Genomic DNA, 22,432 nt, shown 5'->3' on the forward strand with positions numbered 1-22,432 from the left:
TAGCTGATTGGATAAGAAAGCATGACTCATCTATATGTTGTTTACAAGAGACCCACCTCTCAACAAAAGACTCACATAGGTTGAAAGTGAAGGGATGGAAAAAAATTTTCCAAGCAAATGGAAAGCAAAAAAAAGTTGGGGTAGCAATTCTCATATCTGATAAAATAGATTTCAAAATGAAGACCATAACTAGAGACAAAGACAGCCACTACATAATATTGAAAGGATCTATCCAACAGGAAGATATAACCTTCATAAACATATATGCACCCAATATAGGAGCACCAAAATATATTTAAAATCTTCTGGAGGACTTCCAAGGAGAAATCGACAACAATACAATCATAGCAGGGGACTTCAACACCACGTTGACAGCACTGGATAGATCCTCTAGGCAAAAAATTAGCAAGGAAACAGAGACTCTAAATGAAGCACTAGACCAAATGGATTTAATAGATATCTACAGAGAATTACACCCCAAAACTACAGAATACACATTCTTCTCAAGTGCACATGGGACATTCTCAAAGATAGACCACATGATAGAACACAAACTAAATCTCTACAAGTTCAAGAAGATTGAAATCATATCAAGCGTCTTCTCAGATCACAATGGCATGAAACTACAAATCAATTGCAACAAGAACATGCAAAGACATTTCAACACATGGAGGCTAAATAGCATGTTAATAAACAATGAATGGGTCACCGAGGAGATCAAGGAAGAAATTAAAAACTTCCTGGAAACCAATGAAAATGAATACACAACAACACAAAATCTATGGGATGCAGCGAAAGCAGTTCTGAGAGGGAAGTTCATAGCACTACAGGCCTACCTCAAAAAACAAGAAAAATTTCTAATTGACTGTCTAACCTCACAACTTAAAGAATTAGAAAGCAAACAAAAAGAAAACTCCAGAGCAAGTAGAAGGAAGGAAATAGTAAAGATCAGAGCAGAAATAAATGACATAGAGACCAAAAAAACAATTCAAAGGATCAATGAAACAAAGAGCTGGTTTTTCAAAAAGATCAACAAGATTGATGGACCCTTAGCTAGACTCACCAAGAAACGAAGAGAGAGAACCCAAATACACAAAATCAGAAATGAAAGAGGAGAAGTAACAACCAACACCACGGAAATACAAAAGATCGTTAACAACTACTACGAACAACTATATGGCAACAAATTCGACAATCTAAGCGAAATGGACAAATTTCTAGAAACACACAGTCTCCCAAAACTATTCCCGGAAGAGATAGAAAACTTGAACAGATCAATAACAACTAAGGAAATTGAAGAGGTAATCAAGACTCTCCCAGCAAACAAAAGCCCAGGCCCAGATGGCTTCACGGGGGAGTTTTACCGAACATTCAAAAAAGAACTAACACCCATTCTCCTCAAACTATTTCAAAAAATTCAAGAAGAAGGAAGACTTCCAAACACGTTCTATGAGGCCAGCATAATTCTAATTCCAAAACCAGAAAAAGACACTACGAAGAAAGAAAACTACAGGCCAATATCCCTGATGAACAGAGACGCCAAAATTCTGAACAAAATATTAGCAAATCGGATCCAGAAATACATCAAAAAAATTATTCACCATGACCAAGTGGGATTCATTCCAGGGATGCAAGGCTGGTACAATATTCGCAAATCAATAAACGTGATACACCACATAAACAAAATGAAGAATAAAAACCACATGATCATATCAATAGATGCTGAAAAAGCATTCGCCAAAATCCAGCATCCATTTCTGATAAAAACGCTCAGCAATGTAGGAATAGAGGGATCATATCTCTTGCCCTGGCCAGTTTGGCTCAGCGGTTAGAGCGTCCGCCTGCAGTCCGGAGGAGGGATCATATCTCGACATAATAAAGGCCATATTTGAAAGACCTACAGCCAACATCATACTCAATGGACAGAAACTAAAAACATTTCCAGTAAGAACAGGAACAAGACAGGGATGTCCACTTTCGCCACTCTTATTTGACATTGTACTGGAAGTCTTAGCCACAGCAATCAGAAATGAAGAAAAAATAAAAGGGATCCAAATTGGAAAGGAGGAAGTGAAATTGTCATTATTTGCAGATGACATGATATTGTACAAAGAAAACCCTAAAGACTCCATCAAAAATCTATTAGACTTAATAAATGAATTTGGCAAAGTAGCAGGATACAAAATTAACGTCAAGAAATCGACGGCATTCTTGTACATCAATGATGAACTCACAGAGAGAGAAACTGAAAAAACAATCCCATTTACCATCGCGCCAAAAAAATTAAGATACCTAGGAATAAACTTAACCAAAGAAGTAAAGGACCTATTCACAGAAAATTACAGGTCATTGAAAAAAGAAATAGAGGAAGATATAAAAAAGTGGAAGCACATACCCTGTTCATGGATTGGAAGAATTAACATCATTAAAATGTCCATACTACCCAAAGCAATCTATAGATTCAATGCAATCCCCATCACAATACCAACGACATATTTCACAGAACTAGAACAAATACTTCAAAAGTTCATATGGAACCAAAAAAGACCCCCAATAGCCACAACAATCTTGAAAAAGAAGAACAAAGTAGGTGGGATCACAATACCAGATATCAGGTTATACTACAAAGCGACTGTAAACAAAACAGCCTGGTACTGGCACAAGAACAGGCATATAGACCAGTGGAACAGAACTGAAAACCCAGAAATGGACCCAAGGCAATACGCTCAATTAATATTTGACAAAGGTGGCAAGAGCATGCAGTGGAGTAAAGACAGCCTCTTTAATAAATGGTGTTGGGAAAATGGAACAGCTACATGCAAAAAAATGAAACTAGACCATCAACTTACACCATACACAAAAATAAACTTGAAATGGATAAAAGACTTAAATGTGACCCGTGAATCCATAAAAATTCTAGAAGAAAATGTAGGCAACAAAATTTCGGACATCATACGGAGCAGAATTTTCACTAATACATCACTTAAGGCAACAGAAACAAAGGAGAAAATGAACACATGGTACTACATCAAACTCAAAAGCTTCTGCACAGCAAAAGAAACAATCATCAAAATGGAAAGGCAACCCACTGTATGGGAGAACATCATTGCCAATGATGTATCAGATAAGGGGTTAATTTCCAATATATATAGAGTGCTCATACAACTCCACAAAAGGAAGACAAAAAATCCAATTAAAAAATGGGCAGAGGAGCTGAATAGACACCTCTCCAAACAGGACATACAAATGGCCAAAAGACATATGAAGAAATGCTCAACATCACTAATCATCAGAGAGATGCAAATTAAAACAACAATGAGGTATCACCTCACACCTGTCAGAATGGCCGCCATCAACAAATCATCAAACAACAAGTGTTGGCGAGGGTGTGGAGAAAAGGGAACTCTAATACACTGCTGGTGGGAATGCAGACTGGTGCAGCCGCTATGGAAAACAATATGGTGCTACCTCAAAAAATTAAAAATTGAACTTCCATTTGACCCAGTGATCCCACTGCTGGGAATATACCTTAAGAAGCCTGAAACACCAATCAGGAAGAATATATGTACCCCCATGTTCATAGCAGCACTATTTACAATAGCTAAGATCTGGAAACAGCCCAAGTGTCCATCAGTAGACGAATGGATAAAAAAGTTGTGGTACATATACACAATGGAGTACTATGCAGCGGTAAGAAAGAAAGATCTCTTATCCTTTGAGACGACATGGAGGGACCTGGAAAGTATTATCCTAAGTGAAAGAAACCAAGCAGAAAAAGACAAATACCACATGATCTCACTTATATACGGAATATAATGAACATAACAGTCTGAGGAATACAGTAGACCCAGACACACTGAATTAGGGCACAGACTGACATCCCTCAGAAGAGGGGACGGGGGGTTGAGGGGGTGGGAAGAGATGAACCACAGAACTTATATGCATGTATGCATGACCAATGGACATGGACAACTAAGCCGGGGACGGGGTGGAGGTGGGGTGGGGTGGGGGGTGCCAATGGGGTAAAAAGGTAAAATATCTGTAACAAAAAAATAAATAAAAATTCATAAAAAAAATAAAAATAAAAAATTTAAAAAGTAAATAAATACATAAAAGTAGTAAAAACTAAAGAGAATACTGTTACTATGTCACCTAAAATATTATTCAATTTTTATTTGAAATAATTGCTTCAGCTCTATTTTTGCTGTTGCAGTCTTGTGTGGGGTTTTTATTATCTAAATATCTACCTTACTTTTGGGAAAAGAGCATGAATGAAAGAGCTGGGGGAATGGAATTATTTTAAATGGGAAAAGTAAATAAACACATCAGAACAGAGACCATCACTAATTATCTGGTCAGAGTTTCCTCAAGATCACTATCAGTCTTTCTTGCCTTTTATTCATGTGCTACCTCTCTTGGCTTCAGGGCAAGTCATCATGAAAGAGAAATAGAAGTAACTTTGTATGTAGCATGAAATGTTAATTTGGAGCCAACTCCTTTGGGAAAGCTCCGTGTTCAAGGCCCTGGAATTTTCACCAAGCAATTCTTGCATTTGAGAGCTGCAAAAAAAACTTTAGGATGCCAGAGTATCAAGCCTCTGCTGAAAGAAAGTTGGCACTAATATAAACAGCAACAAAATCAAAAGCTTCCCATTCCATCTAATATATTTATTAATAATTAGGTATAAGTTTGGAGGCCTAACTGATCTTTTTCCTGGGCAGTACCATAATTTTTATATGTAAATGATTCAGAAGGAAAAAAACAACCCTCACCTTAATATAAGAACCATTTACGTCACTCTTTAGCCTATTCAAATTCCAATGATTATGGATACATAGGTTTCACTCAGCTATAATCTATATATTAATTTCATTTTTATAGTGTATTTATTGCACCCTCACTCTATTATTTACTATTTTCCACAGACTTATACAATCTTATTTATCAATTTGTGTTTGGGTATTGAGGATATTACTAGTTTCTTTTAGTTTTTAGTTGTTGCTATTCCAAATAATGTTGCTCTAAACGTCTTGAGTTTTTAGTTTTGTCACAGACTGTATTCCCAAAAGTGAGATAAACAAATGTAGGCCTGACCTTAATGTCTGGTTAGATAGTTCCATGTTGGAGGTCAAGAACTTGAACTGCAAATACTGACAGATCAGTAACCCCAATGAAAAGATGGCTGGACTTGGGGGACTTGCCCATTCTCACATTTCCTTTTATGTGAGAGACAGTTAAAATAAAAATAGTTGGAAAATGAGTTCAAAATAAAAAGTTGGGGAGGGCCTTTGGTCTGCACACCGGAGGGTCGCAGGTTAGATTCCCGGTCAAGGGCATGTGCCTGGGTTGCAGGTTTGACGCCCGGTCCTGGTCCGGGCGCCTGCAGAGGCAACCAATGGATGAGCACATCAATGTTTCTCTCTCTATCCTTTCTCTCTCCCCGCTTCCCCTCTCCCCTCCGCCCTCCTTCCACTCTCTCTAAAAAAATTAGTGGAAAAAGTATTCTCTGGTTACGATTTTTAAAAAGAAAAGAAAAATAGTTGGGGAGGGAGTAATTCGCGCACGGCAACCAAGAGCTACCGGAGGCCCGGGTGGCAAATAGGCCTCAAGCAAAGGGGATCAAGAAGTAGACCAAATAGCAATGGGGGGAAATAGTCCCAAGTGGCAGTGTGGGGGAAACAGCAGTCCTAACCCCCAACTCCATCCTTCCACGCTGCCCCTCCGCAGCCTGGATCCGGAACCCTGTCTGGTCGCGTTCCCGCCCATCAGGGGCAGTCAGAGACTCTCTTCCTTTCGGCAGGAGGGAGGAAAGTCCTCCTCCTCATCTTTCTCCTCCACCTGCGGCCACCGAGCCGAATTGAGACCCCCGAGGTACCTCCGCGGTCCCCAGCCAGGTAACCCACCTCTCACTGCCTCGGGTTCTCCTTCGCCAAGGTCTCGGTTACCACAGACGCTGCAAGTCGCGCCCCGCCTACTGAGAGCTGGGCAGATGATTGGCGGAAACACGGCTTCCTAGCAACCAGCTCTGCCCGTGACGTTTGACTGGGAGGTGGTACCAACCTCCTTTCCTAAGGCTTCACCGTAGGTATCTGAGAATACGCCTTCACAGAAGTTAGAAGATGCTAAAAAGTGGCGTCTCAACTCAGAATGAGGAAACCACGCTCGTTCTTCCGACAGGCACTGGAAAACAAGAATTAATTCTGGAAAACAAGAATTAAAGGTTGTAGCAGCGCCGGGGAGTCAGGCGGAGCAGGCGCGGCTTGGTCACCTCAAGCCGACAGACAAGGAAGGACCGGCTGTGACACGAAGAAGGCCCATCGCCAGGCGGGGCGCAGTCTCCGCCGGTTCTCCAGGTGTGCCGTGTGCTCTCTGACTGCTGCGCGCTTTTCTTCCCCGCAGGGGTAGGAACTGCGTTCTCATGGCTGAGGTGAAGGTAAAGCTGCAGCCACCCGACGCAGATCCAGTGGAAATAGAAAACAGGTAAATCGGTGGCTGAGGTCCCTGGCTCGGGAGCCCCGACTGGTGGCAGGGTCATTTGGTCACCCGCACCCATTCTCCGGGCACCGTCGGGAGATACTGGAACAGGTTCAGTGAGCGCGCAGGGTCGGGGTTGCCGGGTTTGGATCCTCCTCCCCTCCCACCTGGAGAGCAAAAGTCAAGTTCAAAACGACTTAGGCAGTTTGCAATTTTGTGTAGCTGTCCCGATGGGGAAGTTGTGATCATGCGCTGCCTTCCAGCGTTAAGGTGATCGACTCTCACAGAGAAAGTAGAGATTTTACTGTAGTACTTGAGGATACATGTTCTGATCCAAGTTCGCTGTTGTCTCTTTGGGAACACCCGCCACAGGACGTTTGGGCTAAATTACGGTGCAGTTTGTGATTACAAAGCAACATTAAGCCAAAACTGGTTTCAGTGCAATATTTAAGTCAAGATTGTAGGGCGCCTAAAGCCTCTCAATTTTCTCTATCAGTGCACTGCTATTTTTAGGTTACCACATAGTTGTTTTAAAACCCAACTTTTTCAAACTGTTATGAATAACCTACGAGGGTCTCATGACAAAGTGAAGATTTGGGCTTATTTCTGTTTAGTAGGTATGATTCCAAAAGCAGGTTCCAGTTGTGGTTAATTGTCATAAATTTTGGCTTCTCTCCAGAAGTTTCTGATTTGCCTTCTGCTTGCAGACTATGGCTGTCCAATACACTGGATATTAACTTTTGTACTTGTGTCTGAGAAAATTGAAACCGCAGCATTAATATTTTTTCCTGTGTTTTCATTTGACTTTTGTTCTAATTTACAGTTCATATTAGCAAGGAAAAAAGTGGTTTCCTTAAATAATAATATAAACATGTATTTCAAAAACTTTGATTCAGAACCATCATAAAAACCCAGACATCTGCCAAATGTGAAAAAGGACACAATTTTGCCCTGGCCGGTTTGGCTCAGCGGTTAGAGCGTCGTCCTGCGGTCCGGGGAAACCCGGGTTCGGTTCCGCTAAGGGTGTGCACCTCGGTTGCAGTTTGTCCCTGGCCCTGGTTGGTCGTGCGGGTGGCAGCCACTTGATGTGTCCCTTTCACGTCGATGTTTCTCTCTCTTCCTCTCTCTCCCTCCCACTCTATCTGTGCAAAAAATGGAAAAATGTCCTCTGGTGAGGATGAAAAAAAAAAAGGACACAATTTCAAATTGTTCTACTAGTTTTTCCCCCATGGCCTCTTGAAATAAGTAAAAACATGAATAATATTAATACCTTTGTTCCTAGGATTATAGAATTATGTCACCAGTTCCCTCATGGAATCACAGACCAAGTAATTCAAAACGAAATGCCTCATATAGAAGCTCAGCAGCGGGCAGTGGCAATCAATAGACTGTTGTCTATGGTAAGGTGAATCCAACTAATCAATGTAATTACATATTTTGTATTACTTGCTATTATTGATTATAAAAGCACTGGCTGGTTTGGCTCAGCGGTTGGAGCATCGGCCTGTGGACCAGAGAGTCCCGGGTTCCGTTCCCACTAGGGGCACGTACCAAAAAAAAAAAAAAAAAAAATTGGAAAGTATGTTAGGTTGTGACTGATAAGATTCTAAACCAGGGAACAGCTCAGACTGCCAGAACTGAGGAAGGAGGAAATAATTACCAATCATTTTACAAGACAAATGAAATAAATGTATTTTGTTTAAACTGTTTTATTTGTTAATCTAATTGTCATTAAGATGCATATAGGCATAGTCTCTTCTCACCTGTTTTCTTCCTATCCCCCTCATTTTTCTGTGAGTCATCACAGAGCCAACTCAGCCCCCAGTGATAGCAGTGGTTTTTGTTTGTTTTTTTGTTTTTGTTTTTTAGTGAAACCCTTCCACCTATTACCTCTTCTGTTCTGGAGCCCTAATGTCATTTCCCTCTACTGTCCAAAACACCCCATCTAGTAGTACCCCATGCTCTAAATCTACCTGTTTCTTCTTCCTTTCTGCTATCATCAAAATTCCCATGTCCTGAGAGCATTTCAGTTTGTCTTAGCAGAAAGTAAAAGATTGCTATACTAAGGAATCATCTGAAAGCTAATTTGGTTTTTTTGTTTTGTTTTGTTTTGTTTTGTTTTCAGAGAGAGAGAAAGAGAAACATTGATTTCTTGTTCCACTTAATGTGTCATTCATTGGTTGTTTCATATATGTGCCCCAACCAGAGATCGAACCTGCAATCTTGGTGTACGTATCAGGATGACACTCTAACTGAGCTACCTGACCGAGGATGATTTGCTTTTATTTCTGATTTTTAAAATATGCTTTTATTGATTTTTTAGAGAGAGGAAGGGAGAAATAGAAACATCAGTATGAAAGAGAAACATCCATCGGATGCCTCCTGCACGCCCCCTACTCGGGATCAAGCCCCAAACTGGGGCATGTGCCCTGGCCTACACCATCTGGGCCTGATTTGCTCTTTAAATCTTCCAGCTTTGTGGGATTTCTAAGGACTCTGGATATGGAGCTTTGAGGACAGGGGAACTTTCTGTTAAACCGTTCTTTTCGATCTTTTCTCTAGTTCAGGGGTTGGCAGACTTTTTGTATAAAGTGCCAGATAGTATATGTTTTAGGCTTTGCAAGCCATATGGTTCTGTTATAATAGATCAGCTCTTCAAAAAAGTAGCTATGGTCCACATATAAACAAATGGGCATGGCTGTGTCTCAATAAAACTTTTTTTTATAAAAACAAGCAGTGGGCCAAATTACTGACCCTTGTTTTAGCACCAGGAAAAAATGACTGTTGATATCTAGTCAATTCATTATGATGAAGATCTTCAGCTCCAGGAAGGATAGAGGAAGGGATGCTGGGAGGTTATGGCAAGAGAAGATGTTTTTGTCCTATGACCATTCTTTCAACCCTTTCCTTTCTATCTTAAAATCATCCTCAATACCTCCCCCTCTTTCACCATATCTGTGACTGACCCCCACCTACTGCCAGTCCTATTTGTTATAGGCTGTAGGCAATCATGGAGCTATTGAAGAATTTTAAACAAGAGAGTAATTACCATTAAATCACAAATTATTACTGATTTTAGCTCTTAAATAAGTCCCAATTTTGTCCCCCTATTTCCATTCCAACTACCCCTGCATGTGTTCAGGCTCTTGGATTTAACTGAACTATTACAGTGCATCCCAACTGGCTCTCCTGGCTCCAACTGCCTCAGAGCAGACCACCTGAACTGCCTTAAATACAGATCTGACCAAGTCACTTCCCGACCAGAAATGCTTCTTCAGTGCTAGAGATTCAAGTCCAAACTCATATGTTGACCACACTGAGCCTCTACATTCCTTACCTGCCTTATCTTTTGCCATCATTGTGCCTCAAAAGTTAGCTTTCAAAATGAACAGATTTTTTTTGGTTCCCTGCCACATCATGCTGTTGCATCTCTCTGATCCTTTGATCATGCTGTCTTCCCTGCTTAGAAGGTCCTTATTCCCTTTCTTCAAAAACTAACTCCTCATTATTCTTTAAAACTCATCTCTGCTGTTGTCTCTAGGAAGCCTCCCTGAATCCCCAGATTGGGCCAAAGCTTCTCTGATAGCTCATTCCACCCATTACTTACCTCTATTTTGATTCTCTTTTAGAATTCATGTTTGGAGCCGCAAATAATAATTATAGTACTGGTGTTCATTAAATGTTCATAGGTTGAATTAAATGACTGAATGGAGCCTCTAAACTGAGCTTTGTGGTTCAGTTTTGCCACTTAGTGGGTTCAGAGGAACGAGGGTACTACTGTAAACTCATTTCCAAATCATGGATCTGCAAACTCATTTCCAAATCATGGATCTGCCCAGTCTTAATATACGGGAATGGGGTCTCTCTTAGCCATGGCTTCCCCAAACTGCCAGAAACCAAGTGGTGTGGCCTTCTGGGTGCTCCTAAGTTCAGACCCAAGGAAATTCAGAACCATATCAGACATGCTTTATTTTACTTTTGGTTTCTTATAGAAAAACAAAAGTGCAGATCTTTTATTCATTGGTTGACCTTTCTGCCTGGTTTTCATGTAACATAAAAGAAATCACACATATCAGTAAATGCACTATTAACTTTGTAAATTTTATTTAATAGGCATGTTATAGAATGTTTATGCATGTTAATTTTTATTTGAACTTTATATTATGTAAATTATGTTTTATTTGTATTATACTTATTTATATTTATTGAATTTGTTTTAATTTGAATACAGATTTTTATCTATTATTCTAGAGCTGCTTGTTTATAATTCTTTATAATTCATCAGTCATATAACCAAACATATAGGTAATTGTTGGGTATTAATATTTTAGAAAATTATAAGACAAAAAGCTAAGTTTTTAAAAAATGCACTGCAGCCCAGCCCATGTGGCTCAGTGGATTGAGAGGTCCCAATTTCCTGTCAGGGCACATGCCCAGGTTGCGGGCTCAGTCCCCAGTACAGGGTGTACAGGAGGCAGCCGATTGATGTTTCTCGCATTGATATTTCTCTCTCTCTCTTCCTTCCTTTCTCTCTAAAAAGTCAATTATAAACATTTTAAAAATAGTAATAAGCCGTGGCTGGTTTGGCTCAGTGGTGAGAACATTGGCCCGCGGACAAATGAGTCGCGGGTTTGATTCTGGTCAAGGGCACTTACCTCGGTTGCGATTCATTCCCCAGCCCTGGTTGGGGTCGTGGGGGAAGCAGCCACTTGATGTATCCCTTTCACGTCAATGTCTTTCTCTCTCTCTCTCTCTCTCTCTTTCTCTCTCTTTCTCTTTTTCTTTCTTCCCCTCTCTCCCTCCCACTCTATCTGAACAAAAGTGGGAAAATATCCTTGGGTGAGGATTAAAATAAAAGTAATAATAATAAATAAATAATACACTGCATGTGACAGATAATCAAAAACATAAATCTCAAGGAACTGACATAACTATGGGAGGTGGGATATTTTAGTCTGTGTAAAATATTAAAGAATGCATTAACATTTGTCATTGGATTTGATGTATCTTCAAAGTAATTCACTGCTATTTTTTATTTTTTAAAAATTTAGGGTCAGTTGGATCTTTTAAGAAGCAATACAGGCCTTTTGTATAGAATAAAGGATTCTCAGAATGCTGGGTAAGTGCCTACCTAATTATATTAAGAAAACTTTCATTATTAAAAAAGTAATATATATTTTTGACAAAAAGCTGATACAGAATTGCATAATTTAAACCTCTTGCATATCATCCTGCCTCCTGCTGTGAGTTCTATTTCCTAGAGATAACTGCTCATAATAATTTGGTATATATCTTTTCTTCTAGATATATATAAATACATGTAGATGATTATATATTTATATATAATCTCTTTCTCTCTCTTTTTTTTTAACAAAAATGGGATCATTCTATCCATACTGTTTTTCACTTACTCTCTCTTGGACATCTTTTCATTCTGGTACATATAGCCCTGTCTCATTCTTTTTAAGGTAAGTCCTTTTGGTAAATAAGTTAGTGTGACGACCTTGCCTGCTAATTCATTTAAGTAGTTATGTAGATTATTAGATTGTCCTGTACCTCTTTGCCTTTTTAATTCTACTTTATTCCCCTGCAGTAAAATGAAGGGATCAGATAACCAAGAAAAACTAGTATATCAGATCATAGAGGATGCAGGAAATAAAGGTAAGCATGTGAAGGAAGAAGTAGGAAAAAACATTGACTTTAGAACCAGATAGAGGGACTGAGATCCTGTCTTCCAAGGGTATGGATAAGTATGTATGCTACCCTTTATGTGAAAAAGAGAGGAAAATATAACATACTTTCATACAGGTTGCGGCAAAAGTAGGTTTACAATTTTAAGTATGCAAAACAGTTTATTCTTTTATTATTAATTATTGTATTATTTTCCATATGAACTATAAACCTACTTTTGCCCCGCCCTATACTATGCATATGCTTGAAGGACATGGGGAGTAATGTCATTGTTACCTCAAAGGACAGGAATTAGATGACTGTGGGCAAGAATGAAAGAAACTTCCAAATACTGAACCACGTGAATGTATTATCTATTTAAAATAAATGAAAGCCTAAGGTTCTTTTTTGTTGTTGTTAATCTTCACTTGAGGATATTTTTTCCATTGATTTTTATTTTTTTACTATTTTTTTTTTTAATCCTCACCTGAGGACAATGTTTTTCCCATTAATTTTAGAAAGAGTGACAGAGAGGGACGGGGGAGAGAGAGAGAGAAACATCGATGTGAGAGAGACACGTCAATTGGTTGCCTCCCACATGTGCCCCAGCCAAGGCTGGGGATCAAACCTACAACCCTCCAGTACTTGGGCCAATGCTCTAACCACTGAGCCACGCTGGCCAGGGTTTAAGGTTCTTTTTAATTCTCACTCTCTGTACTTTGGAAGTCTTAGTTTCTTCATCTTATCTATAAATTGTGGCTAATAAAGTCTCTTTGGTTTTGAAAAAAAAACAGATATATAGTGTAATATGGCAGTGTCTGACTAGATCATGTCAACAGCTATTTAGTTCCTCTATCTTCATTGAAGAACTATATCTAAATTGCTTAGGATCTATTTGATCTATTAGTTTTAACATTTATAATGTAGTCTGGAACCATGTAATTCTTGTGTTTATTAGAAAGTTCAGGGAACATTTTAAAGACAGACCTACGAGCCAGGCCAGTGTGGCTTATTTGGTTCAGCATCATCCCATGCAGCAGGAGAGCAGGAGGTCGCAAGTTCGATTCCTAGTCAGGGCACTTGCCCGGGTTGTGGCCTTGATCCCTGGTAGGGATCAAGCCAATGCAGGAGGCAACCAATGGATGTTTCTATCTCTCCCTTCCTCGAAGGAAGGAAGGAAGGAAGGGAGGGAGGGAGGGAGGGAGGGAGGGAGGGAGGGAGGGAGGGAAATGAATGTATGTTTCTATCTCTCCCTTCCTCTCTGAAATAAATAAATAGATAGATAGATCGATCTATGAAGTCATACTCTGTTTAAAAAAAAAAATTCTTCCTATCTCATTATGCTTCTGCATTGGAAAGAAAATGTGGCAAAATATTTTTATGTAAAATTTCTTTTTCACAGATAACATTATTTCTTTCTTTGAAAGAAAAATTATACCTTCCTGTGAAGGGCTTTTAGTGGCTGTAAGAACTATAATCTTCCTATTTTCCATCTCCCAAATATAGTGTATAAACAATGGACATAGGTGCTCACATAAAGGCTGTTTTTGCTCTCCCTTGAGGATTGCGACTAAGCATAGCCCAAATTTAAGTTTGTGTTTCACATATACAATCTGAAGTGAAATTTCTAGAAAATAGAGGTTGGGGTGCAGGAGGGGATGGAAGAGACAATACAGTCAAGTACCACTTAACAAACAACAGGGATAAGTTCTGAGAAATGCATTGTTAAGTGATTTTATTGACATTGTGCAAACATCATAGAGTTCACTTACACAAACATAGATGGTATAAACCTACTACACATCTGGGCTATATGGAGCTTATTGCTCCTAAACTACAAGTGTATATAGCACGTTACTGTACAAAATAACACAAGAATCAAGTGCAAGAGAAAAGGATACACTCAAGAGACACAGTAAACATGAGATGTATGAGGTTGGAGATTTGTGAGGCTACTGCAGCATACTGTTTTACAGCAGACTTTTTTTTTTTTTTTGTAAGGAAGAGTATACTCTGAACTCATGATTAAAAGTATAGTATAGTAAATATGTAACATAGTCACTTATCAAGTATTATGTACTATACATAATTGTATATGCTATAGGACTGGCAGGTTTATTTACAGCATCATTACCACAACACATGAGTGATGAGTTGGGCTACAACATCAGGACAGCTGTGACGTCACCAGGTGATAGGAATTTTCAGCTCTATTATCTTATGGAGCCACCAGTATACATGTGGTCCATCATTGACTGAGATGTTAATATGTAGCACATGACTATATAAATTCAATAACATTCAAGACTTTTCTTCCATCACAAAAATGTCCTTTTCAATTGTTTTTTAAAAGGTTCCACACTAGGATTCTAAGAAATTTCCATAGAAAATAGAGCATATAACTTACGTATTGTTTTGCATAATTTTGTTACTTTATGTGAGATTCTTACCTCTAAGTCACTTAATTTTTCCTATAGCTATGCTCTAGGGATATATACTTATATTTTTTGCTGGTTTTGAAATGTGATATGAGTAATGGGATTATAAGCACAATATCTATAGTTTTCTACTTCTTTTTACTTTACTTTCTTATAGGAATATGGAGCAGAGATATCCGATACAAAAGTAATTTGCCATTAACAGAAATCAACAAAATTTTAAAGAATTTGGAAAGTAAAAAGCTTATCAAAGCTGTTAAGTCTGTGGCAGTGAGTAGTGTTCTCTTTTCTTCTCCCAGATGTTGACTCCAAATATATTTCAGATTTGTATTGTTTTTTAAGCTATGTTGTGATTTAAAACAGCTGATCAAAAACGATTTTTAAACATTTAGCTCATACTGGTTTGGAGATGCTGTTTAGATATGTCACTGTCTAGTTAACTCTTATTATCTTGCCCACTCAAAAATCTAAAGCTAATTTACTCTATTCAGGAAAGAATTTTTGGAATCATGAACATTTTTCTTGGATTTTGTGATGTGTAAGAGAATTTACATCATCCTGGTATATTAGATTACTCATTGAACAAATGTCTGTTGTGTGTTTGCTATGTGCCAGGCACTGTCTGGGTGCTAGGAATATATTAATGAACAAATCAGAGAAAGATCCCTGCCTAGGTAGAACATCTGTTCCAGCACATAGCATTTCTGCTCCTCATCCTGCCCTACCCATCACATCCTTGAGGGGCTCCATGCTCCAGAGCTGGGTCCATTAGGGATATCTGCTGCTGACCTCACTGATTTAGGTGTCAGAGGAGCCAAAATTCCCCTAGACTAAAGTTTGCCTGAGCACAAATTTCAGCATATAAGAATTTGATAATTCATGCAAATTGGCACAGCTACTATGGAAAACACTATGGAGGTTCCTCAAAAAATTAAAAATGGAACTGCCTTATGACCCAGCAATTTCACTTCTGGGTATATATCCAAAAAAAAATCCAAAACACTAATTTAAAAGAATATGTGCACCCCTATGCTCATTGTAGCAAATAACAAAGATATGGAAGCAACTCAAGTGCTCATCAGTAGATGAGTAGATAAAAAAGTAGTGGTATAGCCTGGCCTGCATTGCTCAACGATTGAGCATCAACCCATGCACCAAGAGGTCACCAGTTCAATTGCTGGTCAGGGCACATGCCCAGGTTGTGGGCCCAATCCCCAGTGAGGGACATGCAGGAGGCGGCCAATCGATGTTCTCTCTCGATGTTTCTGTCTCTCTCTCCCTCTCTCTTTATCTCTAAAAAAAAAAAAAAAAAAATCTTTTAAAAAAAAAAGCGGTGGTACATTTACGCAATGTAATATTACTCAACCATAAAAAAGAATGGATTTACCATTTGTGACAGCATGGATGGACCCAGAGAGTATTATTCTAAGTGAAGTAAGTCAGAGAGAAAGACAGATATGATTTTACATATATGTGGAATCTAAAGAATAAAATATATGAATAAATAAAACAACATACATACAGAGAACAAATTGATGGTTGCTAGAGGGGAGGGGGATTTGGAGACTTGGTACAAAGGTGAAGGGATTGAGAAGTACAGATTGATAGTTACAAAATAGTTATGGAAGTGTAAAGTATAGCATAGATAGGGATTATAGTTGATAATGTTATATGTATGGTGCCAAGTGGGTACTTGAAATATTGGGGGCATCACTTTGTAAGGTATATGACTATCTAACTACTATGCTTTCTACCTGAAACAAATATAAAATAATACTGGATGTCTACTGTAATTGAAAAAAACAAAAACAAAATATCAGGTGAACTGCCAGAAAAAAAAAGATTTGATATTCATTTGATTTTATTTATCAATGATATTTATGTCATACCACTCCTTACGTTAGACTATAATTTCTTAGTTTGAATTGGTAATTTCCAATATATACAAAAGTAACGAAAAAAATATAATGAATTTCCACATACCCATTATCTAGCTTCATTTTAACCATTCTTCTACATCTTTATTTTTAATAGCTTTATTGAGATATAATTTACATATTATAAAATTAATCCTCTTAAAGTATATTATACATTGGGTTTTAACATACTCACAGAGTTGTGCAACCATCACACTCTTCTAACTTTAGAACATTTCCATTACCTCAAAATGTGACCCCACTAGCAGCCACTTCCCAGCCTCCCTGCCCCCAGACACTGACAATCACTAATATACTTTCTTTTTTTGTTGTTAATCCTCACCCAAGGATATTTTTCCATTGATTTTTAGATAGAATGGAAGGGAGGGAATGAGAGGAGAGAGAGACACATTGTTGTGAGAGAGATACATCAATTGGTTGCCTCCCACATGACCTTGACGAGGACCTGCGATAGAACCTCCAACCCAGGTTCGATGCCCTTGACCAGGAATCGAACTCATGACCCTTTGGTCCGAGGGCCAATGCTCTAACCACTGAGCCAAACCTACCAGGGCTACTAATGTACTTTCTGTATCTATAGTTGCCTGTTCTGGACATTTCCTATAAATGGAATCATACAGTACATGGTCTTTTGGGTCTGGCTTTCACTTAGCATGATGTGTTCGAGGTTACAAAGTAAAGTAGTATAAATATTCATGAATCCATGCCAGTAGATAAATGTTTAGATAAATAAATAAATGGGGCAGGTTAACAAATCTTCTATACAGAAGAATTCCAAATTTATTTAGATACTCCACCCTAAAGGAAGTAGAGCATAATTCCCAATCCTTAACTGTGGGCCATACATGGTGACTTTCTTCCAAGGAAAGGGCAGGATAAAAAGGAACTACAGCCCTGGCTATGTGGTTTAGTTGGTTAAGCATTGTTCCGTGCACCAAAAGATCACAGGTTTGATTCCTAATCAGGGCACATGCCTAAGTTTCAGGTTTGGTCCCCATTCAGGGTGCATGCAGGAGGAAACTGATCAGTGTTTTTCTTTCTCCCTTCCATCTCTCAAATCAATAAAAACATTAAAAACTAACTACAGTGAACAAAATTGTGAACCAACCTTTAGCCAGGTGAGTAAGGTTAATGTCAACACTGGTAAGTCATATTAATGACAACCAATCATCATTTGGTAACAGATACCCTTGACATGATGTGATAAGGTCATTTGATCTCTGTGGTCTTTTTTTCAGTCTAATCAGAAAAACATCATACCAAAATCCCAAATAAGGGCATGCTACAGAATATCTAACCAGTAATCCTCAAAATTGTCACTTTCATCAATAACAACACTTAGAAACTATCACAATTAAAATTTCCCTCAGGAGACATGACAACTAAATATAATCCGTATCTTGAATAGAATCCTGGACCAGAAAAATGACATTACAGAAAAACTAAGGAATATGAAGTGTAGATTTTAGCTCATAACAATATATCAGTATTGGTTCATCAGTTGTAACAAATGTGCCCTGTTAATGTAAGGTGTCAGTAATAGGGAAAACATCACAAAGTAAACGGGAATTCTATACCATTTTCACAATAATTCTGTGAATCTAAAACTCTAAAATATGCCTTGGCCAGTTTGACTCAGTGGTTAAGAGCATTGGCCCTTGGACCAAAAGGTTGTGGGTTCGATTCTGCCAAGGGCATGTACCTAGATTGCAGGTTTGATCCCAGCCCCACTCGGGGTTATGCAGGAGGCAACAAATCGATGTGTCTCTCACATCAATGTTTCTCTCTCTCTCTCTCCCTCAAGTGAGGATTAACAAAAATAAATAAATAAAATAATTTGTTTTCTTTATTAATTTTTAGAGAGGAAGAGAGTCAGAAACATCAATGAGAGAGAACATCGATTGGCCGCTTGTTGCATGCCCCCCCACAGTGGGGACCGGGCCCACAATCTGGGCATGTGCCCTGACCAGGAATTGAACCAGCGACTTCTTGGTGCATGGGTCAACACTCAACCACTGAGCCACACTGGCTGGGCAAAATAAAATTCTAAAATAGAATGTTTTGGGGTTTTTTCCAATCTGTTTTGGGAGACTGTTAGCTTATAACCACAACTGCTGTGCATGTTTTTTTCTAGGCCTCAAAAAAAAAGGTGTATATGCTCTATAACCTGCAGCCTGACCGGTCTGTGACTGGGGGAGCCTGGTATAGTGACCAAGATTTTGAATCTGAATTTGTAGAGGTGCTTAACCAGCAGTGTTTTAAGTTCCTACAAACCAAGGTGAGGCATAATTGAGTAAACAACCACTTCTTTTAAAATTTCTTCATAAACAATGTTTAATTTTTTAGGTCTTGTTTTATAGGAATTAAATTGGTACTTTTTGCTTACCAAAATACGTTCTATTGTTGATTTCACTCTGTATAAACTGTATTTAGAAAACACTAGTGTTCTTGCTGAGATTTGCATTTCTATCCTTATAGGCAGAAACAGCCCGAGAAAGCAAACAGAATCCAATGATACAAAGAAATAGTTCATTTGCTTCATCACACGAAGTGTGGAAATATATCTGTGAACTAGGGATCAGTAAGGTCAGAATTCCATTTCTAATTTTAATCTTATTTTTAAAAACTTATTTATCATAGGGGTATAGTTTATGGTGTATTGCAAACATATTTGACCCAGACCCTTTGTTCAGGTGATAACCTGTGGACATTCTACAGAACCCACTTTGAGAAAGTACTTTCTTTTTTTTTTTTAATTAATTAATTTATTTTTGTTACAGATGTTTCTCCTTTTTCCCCCCACTGATTCCCCCCTCCCTGCCCTGTCCCCAGTTTTGGCCATGTCCATTGTTCGTGCATACATGAGAAAGTACTTTCTTGAGCCAGTTAGGCAAAGTTGGTCATTGCCATTGGCGCTGTCTGAACTATATGTACTTGAGCTTGGGAGATAGAGCAGCAGAGTGGAGGCCTGGTAGTACACTTCACTACCAGAATTCAAAAGTCTCTTTTGACAAGTTCTTGACTTTCTCAGGCACATTTGTGCTAAACATCAGTCATCACATCACTTGTCATTTATTGGTATTTTCCTTCTTAAGAGATATGTGGTGTTATCAGCATATTTTTTGAAGACCTATACATAGGGTCCTCTACATAAGGAAACTGCTGAATGCTTTTCATGGTTAGAGAAGAAACTGAAGTGGACGCTTGGGCAAGTCATTTTTCATTTCCCAAAGTACCTTTCTGTTCAGGCATTTCATAAATCTCCAAGTTCTTGCCAAATAAATGTTACTACAATACTCTAGATTTTATTAAAAGAGGGACAATACTAGAAAGTGTCAAATTCAGTTTAAGATTTCTGTCCCCAGAATTTGAGTGATTTGCGCCAACTTAGACCATTATTCAGCCTCTTTGTGCGTTTGATTACTTGTTTTTAACCTCCTCCAAAAGAATGTCTTCTTATCCTTTTTGTTTTCTTTTTTAATATATCCCTTTTATAGGTAGAGTTGTCCATGGAGGACATTGAAACCATCTTGAATACACTCATATATGATGGGAAAGTGGAGATGACTATCATCGCTGCAAAAGAAGGCACAGTTGGCAGTGTAGATGGACACATGAAACTATATAGGGCGGTCAATCCAATCATCCCACCGACGGGTTTGGTCCGGGCCCCCTGTGGACTCTGCCCGGTGAGTTAAAGTGGCTTCACTTTACACCTGATTGCTACCAAATGCAAATGCCACAAAATGTACCAGCAAGCACACTTAAGTTTTCTATCCCTCAGGGTTGACCAAGAACTACTCAAACCTCCATGTATCCTTGATGACTGATGTTTAATGAACAAATCATTGCCTTACATAAGAAACTTGTGTTTTCTGCTCTTGGCCCTAAAATGGACAATTTTTGACAACGATGAATCATTTAACCTAAGTAGGGTGGGAAATGAGATTTATTTTTATTTATTTATTTATTTATTTATCCTCACCCGAGGACATTTTTCCATTTTTTGCACAGATAGAGTGGGAGGGAGAGAGAGGAAGAGAGAGAGAGAGAGAGAGAGAGAGAAACATCGACGTGAAAGGGACACATCGAGTGGCTGCCACCCACACGACCAACCAGGGCCGGGGACAAACTGCAACCAAGGTACATGCCCTTAGCGGGAACCGAACCCGGGTCTCTCCAGACCGCAGGCCGATGCTCTAACCGCTGAGCCAAACTGGCCAGGGTGGAAATGAGATTTATTGAGAACATGCCATTGCCAGACATGTTTTTAAAAATTTATGTGGTTTCATTTAATCCTCCTCATGTCCCTTTGAGCTAATGGTGTTACTTCCCCTTAAATAGGAGAGAACTTAGGCTAAGGAAGACCTAAGAGCATGTAGTTTAGAAGTAACAACCAGGATTCAAACTCAGAGATAATGTTCGTTCCCCTGCAGCATGTCCAAGCACTCTTCATCCATTCATTTCCCATATAGTTTATGAGTGCCAACTGTATACTATATATAGGTACTGTCCCAGCCCTCATTGCATTTATATTCTTGGGCTGCAAGTCTGTTTTATTCCATTATACTGGCCCTTTCCTATACATTAAGCACTCTATGCCATGGTTTCAATTACTAAAAAAAAAGGCTAGCATATTGGGAATACATTCATTACCCTTCACAAAAAGGAAGGTGGCCAAACATGAAATGTTTGGTTAGTCAAAATTAAGTCAGTCTTTTTTTTTTTTTGGTGGTGCGTGCCCCTAGCGGAAACCGAACCCAGGACTCTGTGGTCCGCTGGCCAACACTCAACCACTGAGCCATACTGGCCAGGGCTAAGTCATTCTTATGTATAGATCTCCATTCTTGTACTCCTGTGTTACTCGCACACAGCCTTTTCCCTAGTGGACAGGCAAACGTGGTCATCTTCATGATGTAGTAAAAGGTTTCCCGTTAACTATATGATCACAGAGCAGGTCCTATTATAGTTATGTTCTTAAATACAGTCCTAATCTCTTTCAGTTTGAAAGTTTTGTTTTTAATAGCACTTTAAATAAATGGTTGTGTCTTGAATATTTTGTTAACATAAATTTGAGTTATAACTGACATTTAATTTGACTTTATTAGTATAATAATTTTTTTAAACCTTCAGTTTGAATATAAACATTTTCTTTTTTAAAGGTTTTCGATGACTGCCATGAAGGTGGTGAGATTTCACCATCTAACTGTATTTACATGACAGAGTGGCTCGAATTTTAATAGAGAGCTATTTAACTCATGATGGAACATCAAATTCCCTTGAAAGGAAACTTCACAATAATGGATACAGACTTGCTGCTATGAAAATATATTTTTTATCTATGAAGACTAAATTTATATTGGTAGAGTAACCAACAGAATGTGAAGCAGATAAGGTTAGTAGTGAAATCCATTCTTCAATAAATAAAATACTCTCAAAATTCTGGAGGACAACACCTGAAGCTTTCAAGACTTGATTGTCCAAGGAAAAAGAAGCCAACAAATGTATATTTACCAATGGATAATGGCTAGAGCCTAAAAATGCTTGTTTTGAAGTTATTAAGGTTACTTCATTGGAAATTGTTTATATCTGGTTCATTATCAACATTTCTGTTTTCTGAATGGTTCCATTGAGAAGAAATCAAAACAGGAAAGGAAGGAATAAAGCAGTCTATGCATGAGTGGAGGAGAGAATTGGAACATCCTTTTTCCACACTCCTAATTCCTTTTCATGTCAGAATTATTCTTTCAGAGGATTATGCTACTGTATTTACTTTAAATCTAAATGACCATTGTCAAGGATATGTTTTCAGTCCATAAATATTAACTATTATTCTCATTCTGAAGGATTCTTTTCACTAGACCTTCTTTGTTAAAGTCTTACGATTTCACTTGGTGGCTCAATTTTATTATT

General features: G+C 38.5%; 1 protein-coding gene across 2 annotated transcripts; it reads left to right on the top strand.

Annotated features, from left to right (window-relative positions):
• Window positions 1–6,347: 6,347 nt before the first annotated feature.
• POLR3F (RNA polymerase III subunit F) lies at window positions 6,348–22,412 on the top strand. Of its 2 annotated transcripts, XM_036246005.1 has the most exons (9): window positions 6,348–6,480; window positions 7,757–7,874; window positions 11,526–11,593; window positions 12,068–12,135; window positions 14,740–14,852; window positions 18,654–18,797; window positions 18,998–19,105; window positions 20,017–20,208; window positions 21,682–22,412. In XM_036246005.1, exons 1-9 carry the CDS (start codon window positions 6,419–6,421, stop codon window positions 21,757–21,759), a joined length of 951 nt encoding a protein of 316 aa, XP_036101898.1. In that variant the 5' UTR covers window positions 6,348–6,418; the 3' UTR covers window positions 21,760–22,412. The 2 variants fall into 2 exon arrangements, with proteins under 2 accessions (XP_036101898.1, XP_036101899.1); XM_036246006.1 differs by lacking the exon at window positions 18,998–19,105.
• Window positions 22,413–22,432: the final 20 nt, after the last annotated feature.

The sequence above is a fragment of the Molossus molossus genome, unplaced genomic scaffold (assembly GCF_014108415.1).
Source record: "Molossus molossus isolate mMolMol1 unplaced genomic scaffold, mMolMol1.p scaffold_m16_p_6, whole genome shotgun sequence".
NCBI lineage: Eukaryota > Metazoa > Chordata > Mammalia > Chiroptera > Molossidae > Molossus > Molossus molossus.

Bases quoted from the DNA above. Each gene is read 5' to 3' on its own strand.
- POLR3F (XM_036246005.1), top strand. From the start codon at position 6,419: ATGGCTGAGGTGAAGGTAAAGCTGCAGCCACCCGACGCAGATCCAGTG. The intron at 11,594-12,067 runs GTAAGTGCCTAC...ATTCCCCTGCAG, and splicing joins AAGGATTCTCAGAATGCTGG to TAAAATGAAGGGATCAGATA. The intron at 20,209-21,681 runs GTGAGTTAAAGT...TCTTTTTTAAAG, and splicing joins CCCCCTGTGGACTCTGCCCG to GTTTTCGATGACTGCCATGA.